Source organism: Suricata suricatta, chromosome 2 (assembly GCF_006229205.1).
Source record: "Suricata suricatta isolate VVHF042 chromosome 2, meerkat_22Aug2017_6uvM2_HiC, whole genome shotgun sequence".
Classification (NCBI taxonomy): Eukaryota; Metazoa; Chordata; class Mammalia; order Carnivora; family Herpestidae; genus Suricata; species Suricata suricatta.
This window is the reverse complement of record NC_043701.1, coordinates 98,979,637-99,000,393: the sequence shown is the minus strand read 5'-3', so window position 1 is coordinate 99,000,393 and position 20,757 is coordinate 98,979,637. Positions and strand designations below refer to the sequence as shown.

The 20,757-nt window shown below is 43.9% G+C and overlaps 1 protein-coding gene across 6 annotated transcripts in view; it reads left to right on the top strand.

The window, feature by feature from the left end:
* The window catches only part of OSBPL3 (oxysterol binding protein like 3), a 175,579-nt gene that overhangs the window by 85,973 nt on the left and 68,849 nt on the right, over window positions 1–20,757 (top strand). For all 6 annotated transcript variants that reach the window (XR_003905087.1, XM_029930393.1, XM_029930381.1 and 3 more), the window contains exon 2: window positions 2,860–3,101. Coding sequence is in view for 5 of the 6 variants with exons in the window: in XM_029930393.1 (XP_029786253.1) it covers window positions 3,009–3,101 (93 nt within the window). In the remaining variant the exon portion in view is untranslated. The remainder of the gene's footprint in view (window positions 1–2,859; window positions 3,102–20,757) is intronic.

Genomic DNA, 20,757 nt, shown 5'->3' with positions numbered 1-20,757 from the left:
GGGGGTAGGTGGTGATGGTCATGGAAGAGGGCACTTGTGGGAAGAAGCACTGGGTGTTATATGGAAACCAATTTGACAATAAACTATGATAAAAAAAAATAGACTATGTGAATATAGGAACCAGAGATTGGATATACTTTCTTTTTATTGTTGTTACCGTGCCTGGGAAAATGGTACAGCTTATTTGAATTTAGCGTGTCAAATAAAAGGCTGGCCTTCTGAAGGCAAAACCAGACAATTTGTCACCGTTAACTCAAGGCTGTGGATGAAGGGGTTCACCCCTGAAGAGCAGCAGGTGGCAACCCAGGATGTCCCTGCCTCTGCCCTGGTCTGTCCCCTTCCCCACCACAGACACTCTGTCGTCTTAGAGATCAGTGCTGTGTGGGGGGAAGCGATGGGGCAGTGCCTCTGCAAAGCTGGCTTGTGATGTGCTTCCTCCAGAGTCTTTCTTGGCAGCTCCTCAGTTCTCCAGGTCGCAGAGTTGGGCAGTGAGTAACATCACCAGACCTGGCTGTTAAAGCATGCTCACTTCCTACAGCAAGGTTAAAGCCCTGGGATCTATCCTGAATTCAGTCTCTTGCCAGCTGCATGATTGGGGAAGTTATGTAACTTCTCAGAGACTCTGTTTTGTTTTTCTGATAAATGTCTGTGTGCTTACGATTTATTCATTTTACTGTGAAAAATGAGGTCATCCCCTCCCAGCAGCCTGTTGATTAAATGAGATCGTGTGTATGGGAAACTCTTACTCTAGGACGTGGCCGTAAGTAGTGTGAACTCCACAGATGAGTATTGTTTCAATTACTAGTCTATGAATAGATGACATGGGAAATTCTGTTTGCTGTTACAGCTTGGTCACATGATGTAATAGTGTTTTGAGAAGATGTCTGTATCTTCTCAAATCCTCCATCACATCCCCTCAAAAACAAGAGCTTTTTTAAAAAAATTGTAGTAAAATACACATGACATAAAATCAACTTTTAACCATTTTCAAGTATATGAAAGCTAGTAGTTTTACGACTCTTAGCGGTAGATCACTCGGTTCATGCATCGATAAAGAATGCAGCTAGCTATGAGAATTAATGTGAATTGCAGGACCAGAAAAAAAAAGGAAAGAAAAAAAAAACCATTTTCAAATATACTATTTAGTGACATTTAGTAATTCGCAGTGTGTTGCAACTATCGCCATTATCTAGTTCTAGAACGTTAATCACCCTAAAAGGAACCCCACAGTCATGCCCCGTTTCCCAATTCCCCCAGCCCTTGGGAACCACTACTTGGCCTTCTCCTCTAATGATTTGCCCACAGTGGGTATTTCATCTAAGTAGAAACATAACGTACATGGTCTTTTGTGTCTGGCTTCTTTCACTTAGCATAATGTTTGAACAAAGGTTCATCCATGTTGTATCACATATCACTACTTCATTCCTTTTTATTCCTGAATAATAACCTCTTCTATGGCTACATAGCTCTAGTCCATTGGGGCTGCTATAACAAAACTCTACAAACTGGGAGGCTTGTAAGCAACAGAAATTTTTTTCTCACAGTTCTGGAGGCTGGGAGCCCAAAACCTATTTAGGTTGCAGACTTACTGTATCCTTATATGGTGGAATGTGCTCGGGGGCTCTGTGTGGTCTCTTTGACAAGGGCATTGATTCCACCCATTAGGGCTGTGTCCTTAGGCCCTAGCTGCCTTCCAAAGGCCTTACCTCCTAATAGCATCACATTGGGTTTAGGATTTTTAACATAGAAATTTTGGGGAGAGGGACACAAAATTCAGACCGTAGCATATACCATATGTAGTTTATCCATTCATCAATTGATGGACCTTGCGTATCTTTTGCTATTGCCAATAGCATTGCTATGGACATTTTTAAAAAATGTTCTTTATTAATTTTTGATAGAGAGAGACAGAGCATGAGAAGGGGAGGGGCAGAGAGAGAGAGGGAGACACAGAATCCGAAGCAGGCTCCAGGCTCTGAGCTGTCAGCACAGAGCCTGTTATGGGGCTTGAACCCATGACCGTGAGATCATGACCTGAGCTGAAGTTGGAGGCTTAACCAACTGAGCCACTCAGGCACTCAGGCGCCCCTGCTATGGACATTTTTATACAAGTTTTTGTTTGAACACCTGTTTTCAGTTCTTTGATGTATGTGCCACAGGGTAGAATTGCCAGATCAGATGATTGTGTTTAACTTTTTAAAAATCTGCCAAGCTGCCTCCCGCTCTGCTGTACCACTTTGCATTCCTACCAACAGTGCCTGAGGGTTCCAATTTCTTCCAGCTCTTGTTATTTTCCATTAAAAAAGTGCTGCTTATCATAGTAGGTGTCTCACTGTGATTTGGGGTGGTTTTATTTTTTAATTTTTTTTTACATTTATTTATTTTTGAGAGACAAAGAGAGACAGATCATGAGCAGGGGAGGGCTCCAGAGAGAGAGGGACACACAGAATTGGAAACAGGCTCCAGGCTCTGAGCTGTCAGCACAGAGCCTGACGTGGGGCTCGAACTCACAAACTGTGAGATCATAACCTGGGCCGAAGACAGACGTTCAACCGACTGGGCCACTCAGGCGACCCTGGGATGGTTTTTATATACTGATTTTGTGTGTGTCTGAACTCAGGGTTTTCTTACTAATGTTCTTAATCCTGTGATATTGCAAAGCTACATGAAAAATGACCTATACATAATTTCCAATAGAAGATAGATATAAAACATCTCCGTCACAGCTCCTGATTAACTAGGCATCATGGCTCTGTAGTCTGCAATGTAGACAAACCAGATTGCAGACAATCTGTGGCTAATCATAGATGCTGCCTGATAACGCTGACCTTCTCTGTAATCCTTTTCTTTTGCTTTTAGAGATTTCCTCTGGGCCGTCGAAAATGCCTTTAAAACATACCGGCTAAGAACTCAGCCCCCTGCCTGTGTGGGACTTCTGTGCTCTCTATGCCATTGTCTTCGGATGGCATTTTGATTTGCATCGGAGGCCAGGTGACCTGCTGTTCAGGATGAGTGAGGAGAAGAACCTGGGGGTGTCTCAAAAACTGGTCTCACCTTCACGGAGCACGAGCAGCTGCTCCTCCAAGCAGGGAAGTCGACAGGTAATGTTTAACCAATGCAAATATGTACCAAGATATTTGAAGATTAAGATATGTTCATTTACTTGGGAACGCCTATTACTCAGTGTGAGAGCATTTGCTTTCAGTCATATCTTAATTATATGAGAAGAGTAAACTTTAGGTAATTTTTTAAAATATTTGTTTTGAGAGAGAGAGAGAGACAGAGAGACAGAGAGCTTGCACATATAAGCAAGAAAGGGGCAGAGAGAGAGGAAGACAGAGAATCCCAAGCAGGCTCCATGGTGTAGGATCAGAGCCTGACGCAGGGCTCGATCTCACAAACCATGGAATCATGACCTGAGCCGAAATCAAGAGTTGGCTGCTTAACCGACTGAGCCACCCGGGTGCCCCAAACTTGTGGTAATTTTAATAATGTAGCTTGAGTGCTCCCCAGATGGGAAGGAACTGTATTTGGCTCTTTGCATTATTTCATCCAATCTGCCCACTGCCCTCCGACACAGATATTAGTATCTCTGTTTACTCCATGAGGACGCTGGGTCAGACCAACGGAGTTATTTGCCTAAGGAGACACAGCTAGTAAGTTGCAGAATAAGAAGCCACAGCACAGTCTGACTCCAGAGCCCACCCTTTCCTTTGTACCCTCCTAACCAAAACAAGAAAACCACACGCACTTTTCCAGTAAGTTTAATACCCTCTCACCCTCCTCTTCTTTCCATGTACAAGCCATTTATGACCACTTCCAACCACAAATTGCGCTGCTGGTGACTTTGGGTCTCACCTGCTTTATTTCTCCACTGGATGAGGGAATCGATTCCACAGAACACTGGTCCAAAGGAATTAAGTAGGAAGAAGAAGTGTAACCAAGAACTGAATAATTAACTCCTAAATAACTCTCAGCTGTCATTACATTTGGTTTCTTGGTTTTCCTTCTAATAAATCTCTGTTGGCAGAATTCGCTGGTCTTAGGTCAGCGGCGGTAAATGCAACGAATCATTATAATTCTACCACCTTCAGTTCAGTGGAGAGAGAGTGGGCTGCCAAGAAGTGTGGCTTCACAACCAAAATGGTCTCTGAGCCTTTTCAGCATCTGCTGGCTGTGTTGGCTTGTCTTTCCCTCACGGGAAGCGCTGGCCTAGGAATTGGCCCAGAGTGTCCTTGGTTCCAGATTTGGAAGCCCCAGTCAGGCGACCTCCCACAGCAGGCACGTCTGCACATTTATGACACATCATCACGGGTGTCTCCATCTGAACACTGCCAGGGCCATGGAGCTTGCCACCTCGCGGTGCTGCTTCATGTCATTAGAGGCCGTGATTCTAGACACAGTAGGATTTGCCTGAGGCTGGGCACTGGTGGGCGGGGGCGGGGGAGCTGCCAAGATCTCCTGTGCGGGGTTAGGAAGAACAAGTTTTCAGCACAGTAACCACTTCTGTCTCTGATTTAAAAAAAAAAAAGACTAAAATTAGTCCCTGGCTAGTGCATCATGGCTCCTTTTGGAGTTCTAGTTTTGTAAGGGTGGCTGTATGCTCACGCTTCTTGCCAGCTTTCCATGGGGGTGGTGGAGTGGGGGGGTGGTTCTCTCCCTGACCCAAATTCTGATTGGGATTAGGGTTGAATATGTGATGTTTCTCTCACCCATTGCACCCAGTAGCATCCTTTGATATCTCCTTCTTGGATAAGGAGAAAGAACATGATTTATTTATTTATTTTTAAAGCTCATTTATTTATTGAGAGAGAAAGAGAGAGAGAGAGAGAGAGAGAGAGAAGGAGCAGGGGAGGGGCAGAGAGAGAGGAGAGAGAGAATCCCAAGCAGGCTCCATGCTGTCAGTGCAGAGCCCAATGCAGGGCTCACTCCCACGAATGTGAGATCATGACCTGAGCCAAAATCAAGGGTCTGATGTTTACCCAACTGAGCCTCCCAGGTGCCCCAAGAACAGGATTCATTTCAACAGCCAGTGCTTATAACACTCTAGGATTGGAGCAGTGAAGTGACTCCAACAATTGAGTACCAAAGAAACTTCTTTTATTTTATTATTATGTTATTTGAATTGATTAATTTTGGTTTTCAAAGAACTCTTTTGAGCTTATACCATAAAGAATAAGAGGAGAGGCTCTCTCTCTCACAAAATAAAAAGACTTAAAAAAAAGAAATTTAATGTGAGGGATGCTGAAATCTGATAATCTGTGCAACAACCTACCTGTTTTTATTTTTTAATTTTTTAATGTTTGTTTATTTTTGAGAGAGAGAGAGAGAGAGAGAGAGACAGAGACAGAGACAGAGCATTAGCAGAGGAGGGGAAGAGAGACAGAGAGCACAGAATCCAAAGCAGGCTCCAGGATCTGAGCTGTCAGCACAGAGCCCGACATGAGGTTCGAACTCATGAACCGTGAGATCATGACCTGAGCTGAAGTCGGACTCTTAACTGACTGAGTCACCTGAGCACCCCCAACCTATTTGTTTTAAAGCTCCAGTTTAAAGTCACCATTAGCTCATTCTATTCTATTCATTTCATGGGATAGTGGTCCAGAAGTTTGATGTTGGCTGTATTTGACTCTCTATAATGCTTTGGAATTGTGGTTTAGAGTGTCATCTTTTGCTTGCTTCCCCATGTTCTTTCTCTCCTACTCACCCTGCCCTATCTAGGCATCTGCTCTTAGCAAATAGGTCTGCTTTTTGGCCCAGAAACTTCTATAGGTGTTGTACATGTACCTGCCCATACCTCTTGAGTGTGCAAAAGCCCACAGAAGAATACGATGTGCATACGAATATATACATTTAAAATAAAAAGTGCCTTTCTTTATACACATTAACAGAATGCTTTCAGCAAGAATGTAATGGAATATTTAATACAGGGGCTGCATTTGATATCTTTAATACCTGGCATAATCCATACCTAAAACAAGTGAAAAGAGTTGGTGACTTCTTTAATCTATTCTGTTCTGCTGAGTCTTGTCCTTTCTGGGTGTAAATGCTTTTTGTCTCTTCCCACACCAAAACCATCCATTGGTCATAGCTGCCTAGAGCATTGTGTTGAGAAGGACTCTGCAGTTGAGTCTGAGTTCAGTGGGAAGGAGGGCCTTGCTTTTAGCTCGAGCTCCCATAGGCAGGGTGGACATGAGCATAGGTGCCACACTGGGCGCCCTAGTGATGTTAGAGCATTGAAATCCAGCCATCTCTGCTAAAATCTCTGTATTCTGCTATTTACAGGAGCTTGAGGCAAGCGAAGTTTGCCCCAGTTCTTGGTGCTAAAACGGAGACAAAACTCTCTTCCCGTTTCCTTTGCAGGGTTGTTGTGAGAGAAATCGGAGTGTTTTTGTGGACGAAAAGACTGTTGAAACTCTTGGGAGAAAGATCCTCTGTAATTTAAGAAACTCTTACCATCACAGATCAGCTCCTTTTGAACCCAGGCCAGCTCTAGAGCCAGCACTGAAATGGTCTTGTTTCCAGAACCCTGATAGTCTGTAGAAGGAGTGGATCTCCTTGAAGAGCTGCTAGGTTGCTGGGTTGAACATTTGAGGAAGAGCAGAGCGTCCTTCAGACGCGGTGTCTTTACCTGTAGGTAGGAACCCGTTCCCTGCGGGGCAGTCCCCGGCTGACTGTCTCGTTTATACCCTATTTATACAGTGTTCTACGTCAATCTTTGCTTTGGTCAGTCATTCCCTGTTGCAGGCTTTGATTCAGCTGCCCCTTTAGCTAGACTGATCCGTAGGAAACTATTCTGTCCTTTTGAATTTTGTGATTTTTCTAGAAAAGAATCTTCATGTATTGCTGTGACACTTTAAAAATAACATACGCTCGCTGTAGATCATTGCGGAGGCACATGCAATCTTTGTTGAACTGCAGTACTTTAATTCACTTACTTTTATTTAGTAAAAATTTTTTTAATGTTTTTTTTTTTTAATTTTAAGAGAGAACAAGTCAGAGTGCGAGCAGGGGAGGGGCAGAGAGAGGGAGACACAGAATCTGAAGCAGGCTCCAGGCTCTGAGCTGTCAGCAGCACAAGTCTGGTGCAGGGCTCGATCTAATGGACTGTGAGATCATGACCTGAGCTGAAGTTGGACGCTGATCTGAGTGAGCCCCGAGGTGCCCTTCATTCACTTACTTTTAATGGCTGCTGATAGGCCACACAAATTGAAGCCTGAGAATTACCGTTGGTTGTGGAGGTCATTGGTGGCATTGTCTGGTGGGGGACGTAGATGTGAAAGGGGGGGTAGAGCTCATTCATGAGAGAAGAGGAACAGAGGAAGGGGGCACCCAACTTACCAGGCCTCAGACAGGATTTGAGAGAGGCCTTCACACACGTTCTGTGTGGGAACCTCGAGCTTGATGGATGTCAGGCTACACACTGCCCTTTTCTCTCCCCACGTGGATAACCCTCTTTTGATTAATTCATTGGTTGAAAGAGCGTATGGTTCTCAGAGTTCTGGGTTTCTATTTACACATCTTTTTAGTCCTCACAGCACCAAGCACAGCAGTTGGCAGATGCAAATTACTGAATGCCAGCAGCAAATTTCCATCTGGGTAGCTTAGAATATATGGCCAAGTTTACATGGGAAACAGGAGCAAAAGGGCCACAAATTCCTGAGCGCCTGCACTCCAGGGACATATCATGAGGCCCTTCAAAAATGAACAGAGGCCAGGGTACCTGGGTGGCTCAGTCAGTTAAGCATCTGACTTCAGGTCAGGTCATGATCTCGCAATCTGTGGGTTCGAGCCCCACGTTGGGCTCTGTTCTGACAGCTCAGAGCCCGGAGCCTGCTTCGGATTCTGTGTCTCCCTCTCTCTGGCCCTCCTCCACTCACAATGTGTGTGTGTCTCTCTCTCTCAAAAGTAAATAAACATTAAAAAATATTTTTAAAAAATGAACAGAGGCCTCTGCATTGAGTTCCTTCAGGCAAACGATGAAATCCCTAAATGCGTCCTCTACCCATGGTCCCTGAACCAGCACTCTGTTGGAAAGTATGGAACAGAAGCAAGGATTGTCTTTGTCAAAACTTTTATTCCCACTGGCTCTGCTGTTTGCTAGCTGGGTGCCCTTGCCGTATTCTAGAAAACCTCTGAGTCTCTGTTCTTCAGCTGTGAAATTAGGATCCTTGTGCTTACTTTGGAGAACTACATGAAATGATAAACATGAAATGCCTAGACTGGTTCGTGGTACACATTAGGTAAGTGTGGATTAATGAATGAATAAGCATGTAGTTCCTAGGTTGCAAGATGACTATTTTCAAAGCTCTGTAGATATATTAAGTAGGTTAGGGATACCTACGTGGGAGAGAGAATTGCTATTTCCAAACTTGTAAGATATGAGTAATTTCCTCTTGTCTTTTTCCCACTGCCCCCTTACATTTCCTTCCTAGAACTTTCAAAATAACACATTTCAGAGGTCAGACTGAGCTACATAAAGATGAATGGATAAGTTTTGTCTTTACTGAAAGAGTCCTACTTAAGCCCAAGCTTAAAATTTTTTTCTAATATTTTTATTTATTTTTGAGAGAGAGGGAGAGGCAGCGTGAGCAGGGAAGGGCCAGAGTGAGAGAGGAAGACATAGAATCTGAAGCAGGCTCCAGGCCATGAGCTGTCAGCATGGAGCCCGATGCGGGGCTCGAACCCCTGAACCGTGAGATCATGACCTGAGCTGAAGTTAAGACACTTAACCAACTGAGCCACCCAGGCGCCCCCCATCCTTTTTAAAAAATTTAAAAAAATGTTTTTAATACATGCCTCAGTTTTATTTCTGCAGCCAATATGTATTAAGAAGCTATTATTAAAAAGACCATGGTCAGGGATGTGTGAAGCTACAAAGGACAGGACAGCTGAACAGACGACTACAATTAAGAAATTGACTCTGTTGGGAAGACTGTAAAGAGAGCGTGCTTCCTTTCTTTCTTTATGTGTCGTTAGTATTTGCTACATAACAAGCTGGAAATCAGAAAGTGAATCCTTTTAAAATACTTGGCAAGTGGTTCACTCATGAGTGGGGGGATTTGAAGTGGAGAGCCATTACTGGGTAGTCTCCATACAAATGTGCAATTTGCTCTTGTCACACTCCTGCCCCTGGGCCAATCTGGGGTGTGGTTGACTTCTCCCAGAGTCACCCAATGAGTTTCTTTCCGCAGGCTATTAGATTATGCGCTGCTTCAGGGAACCCAGGCTGTCTGCATTTGGTGCCAGAACCCATACCACAGGGGGCTGAATGGGAGAGAATATGCCAAGGGGTGAAAAGTGAATTGAAGCTGTAATGCTCACATGTTTATATTTTCAGCCGTCTGGGTACTGAAAATGCTTAGTCCTACTTCTTCCTTTTAAATAATCATGTCTTCAGAGGCGCTGCGATTTGACAGCCCCCTTTTGTAAGTATGAGCTTTATAAACACCGCAAAGAAGGCCCACCAAGGAGGAGGCACTGGAGAATGTCACGATCGTGTCAGTTGTTCTGGGATGGTCACAGAAGAGGACAGGCAACAAGCATGGACTCGCCTGGGAGCTGGATGGCCTGAGTTTAAACCTTGGGCTGTTTATAAACAGTTGGGACGAGTTATTTAGCTCCTCTGTGCCTTGGTGTCTTACAAGACTGTGCAGATTGCTTCCTTAGAAGAAAGCCTGCATGCAGTAGGCGGTGTGTAAGTGTTGGACACATAAACCATTCACCTTCCTTCCATAAGCAGGAGGCCCTGGAGCCCTCAGGCGATACCCCATGGTGACCGCTTCCCTGCTGCCTCCCTCCAGCTATAGGGTGAAGTCAAATGGCTTGGCTGCTTCTGTCGAGGCTGCTCCGAGAGGAAAAGTCTTAGCAAGGACACTAGAAATGATCAATTCTCTGTTAGCATTTTTATAGCTCATACTATCCTTTCATACTACGCCTTGGCGTCTCAAAACACCCCGGTAAGATCCATATTCTTTTCTACATTTTGGGGGAAAAATATGTCTCAGAGACATTAATCGACTTGTTCAGAGTCACACAGCTTCTAAGTGGTAGGGGGTCAGAGAACCACGTATTTGGAGAACACTGGGTTTCTTTAGATACTAGAAAGCTTCTTACAAGTTCATTCAAGTTCCAGGTGCCTTATGTACAAATGATTGCTGCTGACACACACCTCCACAAGCTGCCATCTCTGTGAACGCAGGGACGAGAGTGACATACATGAGGAAGGCGGCCTTAGGATCCCTGAGGCGTCTGTCTAGAGCTGTGTCTTTGGTTTTTGCTTTTCTGGTGGACCCAACACAGAAAAATAATTAGCTCTATGTTTCTCTCTTAGATTCTCATTTTCTGGGCCTTTTATGACTTATTGCCTACCTTTCAATCATACCTAACCAAGTCTTACTGGATGTGCTACTCTGAAAGTAGGGAGGGCAAGATACAAGGCTCAATTCTCATTACGTATTTCCACTCAAAGTCTTGGAAGAAGGAAGCAAACAAACATTTGATCAAAGAAGAAAGGTGAAGACATCAGTTAAAATGACATATTTGAGTTGTTGGGGCCCCTTTGTTACTCTCTATGTCTGCAAACGATTGACCAAGAGCTGCATTGCACCCTAAAGAGTAGGAGACCTTGAACTCTTGAAAGCCTTCTGGAAGTTGCTGACCTGTTTGTGCTGTTATGCAATCCTCGGATGACAAGTGCAGCGAACATATGCTGGCGGGTTGGAGAAACACTACTTTGATAGAACCTACACAGGGTGCCTTAAGAAAGCCAACTTACTTAGTTATGGTTGGCATCAGCCATAGTGCAGGATAAATGGGAGCTGAACGCTAACCCACCGGCTTTTGTTGGGAACACAGCTTACCGGGCTATGCAGTTACTGGAACTTCTTCTAGAAACATCCATGCAAATATGCACTGAATGGACTCCACAGTCCTTTCCTAGGAAGGGGAGAGTCTAAATGTACCTCAGTGATGTGGTGACATTAAAATGCTAACGGCCCGGAAATGACAGTATAAGAAGTAAGACAGAGGCAAAACAGAAGACTTCTGTAGATAATCTGATATCCTCCCAAAGTGCTCTCCACGCTGACCCCACGATCAAATGCACTTGTGTCTCCCTTCGCATCTGTACACAATCCCACCCTGCAATTAAAACTGCCTTCTCTCTGTTCCACGCTGGAGGGGGCGCATCCCTGGCACATCTCTGGCTCAGTGGTTCCTTTTGCTGGGTTAATGGGCTGAATGTTGTCCCCACCTCCCTAGTAACATGTCCACAGCCCTAATCCTTGGAACCTGTGAACGTTACCTTATTTGGCAAGAAAGTCTTTGCAGATGTAATTAATTTCAGGATCTTGAGATGAGGAGATCATCCTGAACTATCCAGGTGGGCCCTAAATGCAATGACCAGTGTCCTTATGGGAAACACACAGAGGAAAAGACCGACATGGAGGAAATGGAGATGTAAAGACAGAGGCAGAGATCGGAGTAATTTGGCTACAAGCCAAGGAATGCCAAATGCCACGAGAAACTGGAAGAGGCACGCCATGCCATCATGGGCTGCATGTTTGTGTCTCCCTGCCGGCTCACGCATATGTTGAAGCCCTGACCCTCAACACGATGGTATTGAGAGGCAGGCCTTCGGGAGGTAAGGTTTAGACGAGGCCATGACAGTAGTGCCTTCCTGAAAGGATTAGTGTGCTCTCAGGAGAAGAAGAAAGACACCAGAGCTCACTCTCACATGTGGGAGAGCGGCCACGTGAGCACACAGCCTGGAGGCCGCTGTCTCCAAGCCCGAGGGCAGATTCTCAGAGGAATCGAATCTACCAGCACCTTGATCTTGGACCCCCAGCCTCTACTGAATCTGCGGTGTTTTATTATAGCAACCTTAGCTAATACAAACGCAATCTCCAGAACCCATATGGTTCCTCCAGTACCTCAGATTTAGACTTCTGGTTCTAGAACCATGAGAGAATACATTGCTTCTGTGCTAAGCCTCCCGGTGTTAAGGCAGCCTCAGAAACCCCGCGCTGCGTCCATTTTCCTTTGAGTGTTCGCTCAGGCCCTCCCCTGGAGGGGGGTCTAGCTCGTGTGATTCTGCTCAAAAACTCCTGCAGTGTATTTCTTTGAATCTCCCATTCAGCATCTTCAGGTTTTCAGCTTCGTGGTATCTTTTTAGTTTTTAATATATGCTAACTTCTTGGAGGCCGGCCTGGGTTTTACATCTTTTCATCTTCGGTGCCTGGTGCTAAGCTTCAGACCTTTGAGTAGAAGACTGCCCTATCAAATAGAAGTTCGTTCGTAAACCAGAATCTAACTCCTTAGATCTTAACCCTAAAATCATTTTTTCTTTGATTCGTAAGGCTCTCCCGGATCTTACCCTGTCGCTAGGTTCTCGTTATGAGAACCAGTTATTTTTCTACAGACGGAGGGGGAAAAATGACTGATGATTTGGATCAGAGACTGGAAGAGCTTATTCTGGCTTCTACTCCTATGATTCTAAATTATATGCACATTAGTTAGCCAAAATGTGTCTCTCCTTTGATTGCAAATTTCAGTTAGCTCTGAAAACACAGTTTTGAGCACTCTTGTCAGACAGAACACTGCTATCAGCTAGCGCCACCCAGCAATGAGGTGGGTTTTCTTCAGGAGCCGTGTGCCCTGTGATTGGAGTGCAAAATGTTGTGTCTGAATACAGTCTGTGATTCTCTCCAGGCTCAGACACCCAAGGGCGGAGCTCTATGATATGTCAAAGGCACTATGATTTTTTTTTTTAACAAAAAGGGATAAAATATAAAGTATTAAAATGATGCTGAAAGGTATACAACAAAGGGTGCAAGGGTCTCCTTTTGTGCCTCTGGCCAATTTCCATTCACCGAGGAATGTGTATGGGAAACTTTCCCATCACCAGGTGCACCTGCTCCTGTATGTTGAGTGAGTCCCGGGGCTCCTCCATGAGGCCGTTTGCCACTGAGATAGGGAGGGACTTCTTAGAAAGGGGTGCTGGGCAGAGCACTTGGTTGGAGTCAGAAGACCGGTCCTGGCCCTCAGAAGTCCTTCACTCATTTTTGTGGCCCTATGCAAATCTTTGTTCTTAGATTCCTCATTTCTAAAGTGAAAGAGCTGGGTGATGACTTCCACGTTCTCTTTCAAACTTGGGAGTTTAGAAGAGCTATTCCATGACTCTATGAGGGAAAATAAATCATTACTTCTGCACCCTGAAAAAAAAAACCCAAAAGAGACTCTTGAGTCCCTTGAGTAGACAGAGTCTTGTCCTCACTGGCTAACACGTGTGCGTGATCAGTGCAGGAATGTGCTGCCAGAGATAGACTGATTTTTCCAGAGATAGCAGTGCTGGGGACATGGGGCAGGACTGACAGGGCAGTAGGTGGTCTTGGATGGATTCTAGTATCCTGTAGGTGATCTTATCCAGGGTGAACGTTGAACAGAGAGGTTCTGTGTGTGGTCTGCAGCCCACAAATTGGATCTACCATTTATTTAATAGTTTGTGATATTGGGTAGGCTACTTTGAAGATTCATTTTCTTTAAAAAATTTTTTTAAATGATTATTTATTTCTGAGATAGATGAGTGCAAACTGGGGAGGGCAGAGAGAGAGAGGGAGACACAGAATCCGAAGAAGGCTGCAGGCTCTCAGCTGTTTTCACAGCTGGGGCTTGAACACATGTGGGTCTTGAACTCAGAAACTGCAAAATCATGACCTGAGCCGAAGTCAGATGCTCAACCAATGGAGCCACCCAGCACCCTTCATTTTCCTTATTTGTAAGATGAGCGTAATAATACCTCCATTATAAAGTCACTGGGGCACATAGAGGATTATCAACAAGGAGTAGTTGTCATTTGTATTACTGGCATCACTACCACAGTGGCAGTAAGTCTCCTCAGCCTTTGGGTGGGCTGCACGGCCAGAGGACAGTGACATTTATGGGTTGAGTGTGTCATCTTTAATAGTAACTGTAGCTCTCAAGAGGCCCTCCTTGACAGAGCAGAGCATTAGAGAAAAGAGTGTGTAAAAGAGGCCGTCCATAGTCTTGAATGGCTTACATACAGTTAGGGGGATATTTAACAAATATTAATAACCCCCAAATCTATTTGAAGATCCGAAAAAAGTACCAGTGTAATTACTGCCATAACTGCTGAGTGCTCAGCAGGGTAGAAATATTCCTTATATGTACATTAAACTTTTTTATTAATACTATTTTAATCATAAACCCGTCTGTGGTTAACACAGATGGATTTTCTCTTATTTGGACATCAGGTAGAGTCAGTGACAGAGCTGACAGTTTACATGTGTTTTTTCTCCTCATTGTTGATATCATCTGCTGCCAATGACCTTCTTTTTCTTTCCCTTACCTCCCTGTGCTGTCTCAAAGGTTCACCCCCAAGACTGAGTGCACACTCTCCTATTATCTGACTAATTTTGGTCTGTGACTACCAAGTAATTAAGACTTAACACCTTTGGGGCACTGAAGTCACCTGGGCGTTCCCCATCTGCCCAGGTGTGGTTGGTGAGCTGTGTCTCTGGGTGTGACGGGAGAGGAAAGATGGCCACCGGCAGGTCATGACTGTTCCACACATAGCCTTCTGAGCCTGAGTGGGCTCTTCCCTGCTCAGCCTTCCCTTCTTCTTCAGCCTTCTCACTTAGACCCTAAGATCAGAGATTGTCTGAGGTTACTAAATAGAAGCTAATGCTACTGGTTTTTTATTTGCTTTTAGTAGACTTTATCAGTCAATATTTTTACTTTGTTTTATTTTATATTTAGTATGGTAAGAACACTTAACAAGAGATCTATGATCTTAACAAGTTTTTACATGCACAAGACAACATTGTTAAAAATTGGCATAATGTTGTACAGCCGATTTTTAGAACTTACTCCTCAGTTACTCCTGAGTAACTGAGACTTCGAACCCATTTTATATGATGTGCAATGTAAGACTTGGAAGGGATTTTGTGGCTCATTTATTCTGACCTCCTTCCTGGTCTAGGAACCTTTCTGCAGTCCCTCAGCCAGCCCCTGGTGGGGCTCTCCAGTGACTGGGGAACTGGATCTTTCATAGAGCAGCCCCATGTCACTTTTGGTAATGTCGGATGATCTGTCCTATACGCCGAGGTGGGATCCAGGACCTTATAATTCTCACCCAGTTAGTCCTGATTTGGTCCTCAAAGCCTATCAAGTCAAGCTCCAATTCTTCAAGACAGCGTGGGCTCCTAGAGGAGGGCTACTCTAAGTGGGTGTGTGGTCCGGCTGCAGTGGCCTCCCCTGTTCAGGCGTAGAAGCTCAGATCTCGCCCCAGACCTACTGAACTGATATCTGCATCTTGACAAGGTCTTCAGTGACTGACATGCATGTTACACTTTGAGAAGTGTTGCATTAGATCAACCCCACCCCAAGTAATTTGTTCTTTTTCTTTTAGTTTTTGTAAATATTTATTTTTAAGAGAGAGACAGAACATGAGCAGGGGAGGGTAACAGAAAGAGGGAGACACAGAATCCAAAGCAGGCTTCAGGCTCCTAGCTGTCAGCACAGAGCCCGACATGAGGCTCAAACTCAGGAACCATGAGATCATGGCCTGAACCAAAGTCAGACACTTAACTGACTGAGCCATCCAGGCGCCCCCGATTTGTTTTTTTAATTGCTATTGCTATCAGGCTTGCTGGTGCTCAAAGATTTTTAGTTGAGGAAGAAACAGTTGGACATGAAGTAATAATTTCAACTCTCAGCAATTGAAATTCAAGTACAGAATTGCTCTGGCATCAGTTAGAGCTGTCATTAACTGGAAATCTATTGACAGGTATTTCCATCCATTCATAGTACAAAGTCAGAAAGGCCCTTAGAGTCCTTACAGACACGTGAAATTGTGCTCCCTATGATTTCATGCTGGGTGCTGCCTTGTGAATCTTAAAAACCTGATGAGCAGATTAAATAAATAATCAAAACAGCCCCCCTCCCCTGTCATGTCAGAGAGGCAGCCACAAAACTTCCTTCCACAACAGTCTTCAGCTGCAGGAAGGATGGAAGTTTTAAGGCATTTTCTATTTCTGACATCACTACAAGGACAGCTCTGAGAATCCAGCTTTGGAAAGTTCCAGAGGGGATGTGCACTGTGGAAACAGCTGTGCTGGGCAGGGGAGGGGGGGACGGGGCGCTTTCAACTCGTGCACTCAGCAGTATGGAAATGAGCTGTGCCAGCGCGTGAGCATGGATGAATGCCTTTCCAACCACAAAGCAGCTTTCTATATTTGGCACTTTTTTGACATTCAGTAAAAGAGACTGGATTTAATGCCGGACGACAGTGCCAGACTGTCTTCAGTTAAACTAAAGCACAAACCTTAAGAAGCCACTTCTCCCCTGTCACAGTCCTCTCTCCACCTTATACTCATGGTGAGCTTTTAGCCTGGCACCCACAGGGCAGGAATCAGCTCAGCCGTGTTGGGCTAAGTCAGCAGGGCCTTGATCTTCCCGGGGGCCCAAGTCCACCCTGTACTGCATCTCAGGACTTTCAGCTCAAGGTGCATATCCTACTTCTGGGTCACCAGGTGTACGGAGTACAAACAGCCACTTCAGGACACCTGGATCCTTTAGTCCAGAGAAGCTGGCATCTTTGCTTTTTTCCGCCTTGAGTCAGTTTACCCCATTCCAGCACACATGATTAAAATCTCTGGGCCCGAGGGCTCTGTTGGGCCCCTTGCATACCTGCCCTTGCCCCCTCAGACTCATTCATTCAGTGACTCTTTTATTCAGGGTCCCTTTGTTTCCAGTAGTGAGATCGCTACAAAGAGGACCCTGTCTCTGTCCGCAGAACCCACGTTCTTCTGGCTCAGAGGGAGACTCATTTGAGGCTTGTGCAAGTGCTAAGGAGGGAGAGAATTTGTGCCCCAAGGAGAAGGTTTGGGGAAAGTGAGAATTCACAGGCTAAGAAGTAGATGAGGCAGGGGAGCCTGGGTGGCTCAGTCCATGAAGCATCCGACTTCGGTTCAAGTCATGATCTCACAGTTCGTGGGTTCGAGCCCCGCATCAGACTTGTGCTGACAGCTCAGAGCCTGGAGCCTGCTTCAGATACTGTGTTTCCCTCTCTCTTTGCCCCTCCCCCGCTCCTCCTCTCATGCTCTCTGTCTCTTAAAAATAAACATTAAAAAAAAAAAAGTAGATGGGGCAGACATTCCAAATATAAAAAAGTGAATGAGCAAAGAATTGGCTGAGTTAAAATATACAGGCTCATATCCTGCCCCATTTTGGTGGGACTATACATAGGATAGGAAATGTAGCTCTGAGCAGTACCCCAGAACTTGCTTGTCTCTATCCGTAGGGTGAGGCTTCCTAACTTCTTCAGATTGCTTCGGGATCTTGGCTACTGCTTGGCATTTACTCTGGTACATCATCAGAATTTATATATTTACATTTTAGCAGAATATGCACTATATTACAAAATATAGCAGAATGGTTAAACATGTAGGTTTTGAAGTCAAGTGGCTCTACTACTTGGTAACTTTATGCATTGGGGAAGTTATCTAATGCTCTATTCCTCATTCCAAAATTTCCAAAAGTTTCTACATTCCAAAAATAAGGATACTAATCCAACCTCACAGGATCATTCAAGGAGTAAGTGCAGTGATGTTAAGTATAGTATTTAGCACACTATCTGGCAGATGTTGCATGCTTAATGTATTTAGTTATCGTGTTTCATTTATTTGTTCAATGTATTCATTCGTATCTACTGTACCTATTAAGAAGTGAACAAGATAGAAAGCTTCTTGCTTTCATGGAGTTAGAAAGTGTTCTCCAGTGATTTTATATTATTATTGTTTATATTGCTGAATCCGTGTGTTGTTTCAGTAGACCCCTTTGCTAGTATTTCCTGAGGCACTACCCTTTTGTGTTTTAAATGGCAGGCTAGAGAGAAGTGTGGATACAACTAGGGGCACCTGGGTGTTTCTGTTGGTTGAGCATCTGACTTCAGCTCAGGTCATGATCTCATGGTTCATGGATTCGAGCCCGCATCAGACTTGTGCTGACAGCTCAGAGCCTGGAGCCTGCTTCCGATTCTGTCTCCCTCTCTCTCTGTCTTTCCCTTGGTTTGCTCTCTCTCTCTCAAAATAAATAAACATTAAAAAATAAAAAATAAATAAAAACAAGAAGTGTGGATACAACTTAATTCTTCCTTGTTAACCAACTACCTAGTACTGTTTACTTGGCTTGAGAACTTAATCCATTTCTTGGTCTGAATCTCCCAATAATTTATTGACTTGGGAGAACTCTTTTATTTATGCACATATAGGTAATTGCTGGGGTTTTAAAGAGCAAATTGAAAAGATGGTCAAGGAGAAACCTTATCAGAAACTTTTGTCACCAGGCATAAGTGGGAAAAAATGATGAATTAATTAAACACTGAGTTATCTGGCAATAGACAGTAATACTGCTACTATATTTACAGGAATATGTGATTGATGTGGTTTGGATAACTTAGGAAAATTTTAGAAACTGAACTAAAATTTTGTAGCATTTGCATGGGTGGAATCTTCAACAGAAGATTCTGGGAGGCTGGAACAATATAAATATACCACAGAAGTGGGAATGAAGACAAGCATTACATTATGTTCATTTTTATGTTGGATGGAGGACAGGGCATAATGGGGCCCCAGAAATGACTATGGAAGTGGGGAGTCTTGGGAAACCAGGTTGGATGAGAGCCTGGGCCAGGGTGGTGCCTAGGGAACAAAAGGGACACAGAAGGACACAGAAGAGAAACATTTTGAGGATAAAACCAACTGGACTTATTTGTGAGAAATTAATTAATCCCTCACATTTTCAAAGCAACTTCACTGTGCCTTGTCTAGCCTGGCGTTTCTTCTCATAGAGTTTGTGTCAGGATTAGCAGTGGTTTTTAATTCCACCAAAACAATATCCCCTTCTAACAACCGTTATTTTAATGACCACTGTATTCTCCTCAAATGAAATTTGTTATTAATTTATCTGTACACATAATTTTGAAAATATTAATATAATGTTTTACTGATAAAGAAAAGCTCAAAGTGGTTAATACTAAAGTATTTATTTTAATGTATAGAAGCCCGCATGTGATTATACCAGAAGATATAATGATGTGGTCAGATATACATGTATGTAAAATGTGGCAGCTACTGATGCAGACCCTTATGGGTGCGTTGTGCTGATAACTTAAATACCACAAGTGGCATGGCCTTCAGTGACACAATTCTCCAAAATGGCAGTGATGCTTGTTAAAATCGCAATCGGAAGGAAATACAGTCTTCCCTCAGTTATCCGGTAGTTGCATCACCAAGAATTCAAAGTGTATAAAAACCATGCAGAAATACTTCGGTATGGACATGAGCCAGAGTCAGGTTCTGTGCTCAAGTAATTATAAACTGGTTTCACCAGCCAAAATGTCCACTGGCAGTTTGGGAAGTCTTGAGTGGGACAGCTTTTTCATTGTTTAAGACTGAGGCACTGTGGGACCGTCACCATTCCTGGATTTCAGCCATTAGAGCAGAGATACTGTGATAACTAAAAGTGCCCCCACGATTCTAGCAGCCGCAGAGGGGAGAGTGTTGTCCCCCCCCCGCCCCTCCGAGAACGCTGGCTACATGTTGTCTCTCAGGTTTTAGCGCATGACTCAAGGACGGTGACAGACAGGGAAGTTGGGAGGGAGGAGTTGGCTGGCAAGCCCAGGAAAGGAGTTGGCTACAGAGCTTTCTTCCTCAGTCAGGAAGACTTCACTTTCTTAAATACTTCAAATCTGGCTTTTCCAACCTGGTAAGAGTTTTGAGTGCTGAGCCCAGGTAGAAAATAAAGCGAGGAAAAAAGTAGGTACTCGGTTTAGAATAAATGCAAACCCTTTCTGCCATATTTACTTTAAATGCCAACCAAAGCAGTTGAATTCCCTGCCCTCCACATTGGCTCGTTGGCAGGAATATATTATGTCTCAAGAATTCAGGAGAGGTCTAGTTCTAACATGAATCCATGAAGCATTTTTGAAATTTAATTCTTGTTTTTCTTTCAACTACAGATATGATCTCATTCCATTTTTTTTTCAGTTTTGTAACGTATGCAACACACGTCTAATCCCTCTTGGCATTTGCATTCTACACAACTGTATGTGTTGAGCAGACGCACCTGATTGTCTAGTATTATCACTGCATGTGCCTTCTGCTTGGATATCTTAAAACAAATCGAAAGGACTTAGTTCCCCTTAGAGTGCTTTCCAAAAGATTCTGACCCATAGATATTCATTTCACAATGATAATGCACACATACGCTCTCTTTCACAAATATGAATGTGCTGTATTTAATCTGTAGATAGTCATTTGGCCCAAAGATATTGGGCACATTTCAAATGCATACCGATATTTGAGATTCCAAGAACATAAGTCTGTGTGCGGTGTTATTCTAAGACCAAGTTTATGTGTGGGCCAGTCAGATGCATATTATTCACAGGACAGCAGGTCAGGGATTGTGAAGAAATCAGAAGTGCACCCGACATTTGACACCCTTGAGGAGTCTATTGTCTAGTAGGGATGATAAAGTCTCACACATACTGTCCTAAGTAAGTGCTGAACCATTGGAAACATAAGACGGAATGCTGATGGAACTTCTACGATGAAATACGACTTTCTTCTGAAGAAGGCTTCCTAGAGGAGGTAGAATTTTTTAACATAACCTTAAAATTCACTAAAACTTTGACAGATAAGACACTTTATTTTTTTTTTGCTTTAAATTTTTTTT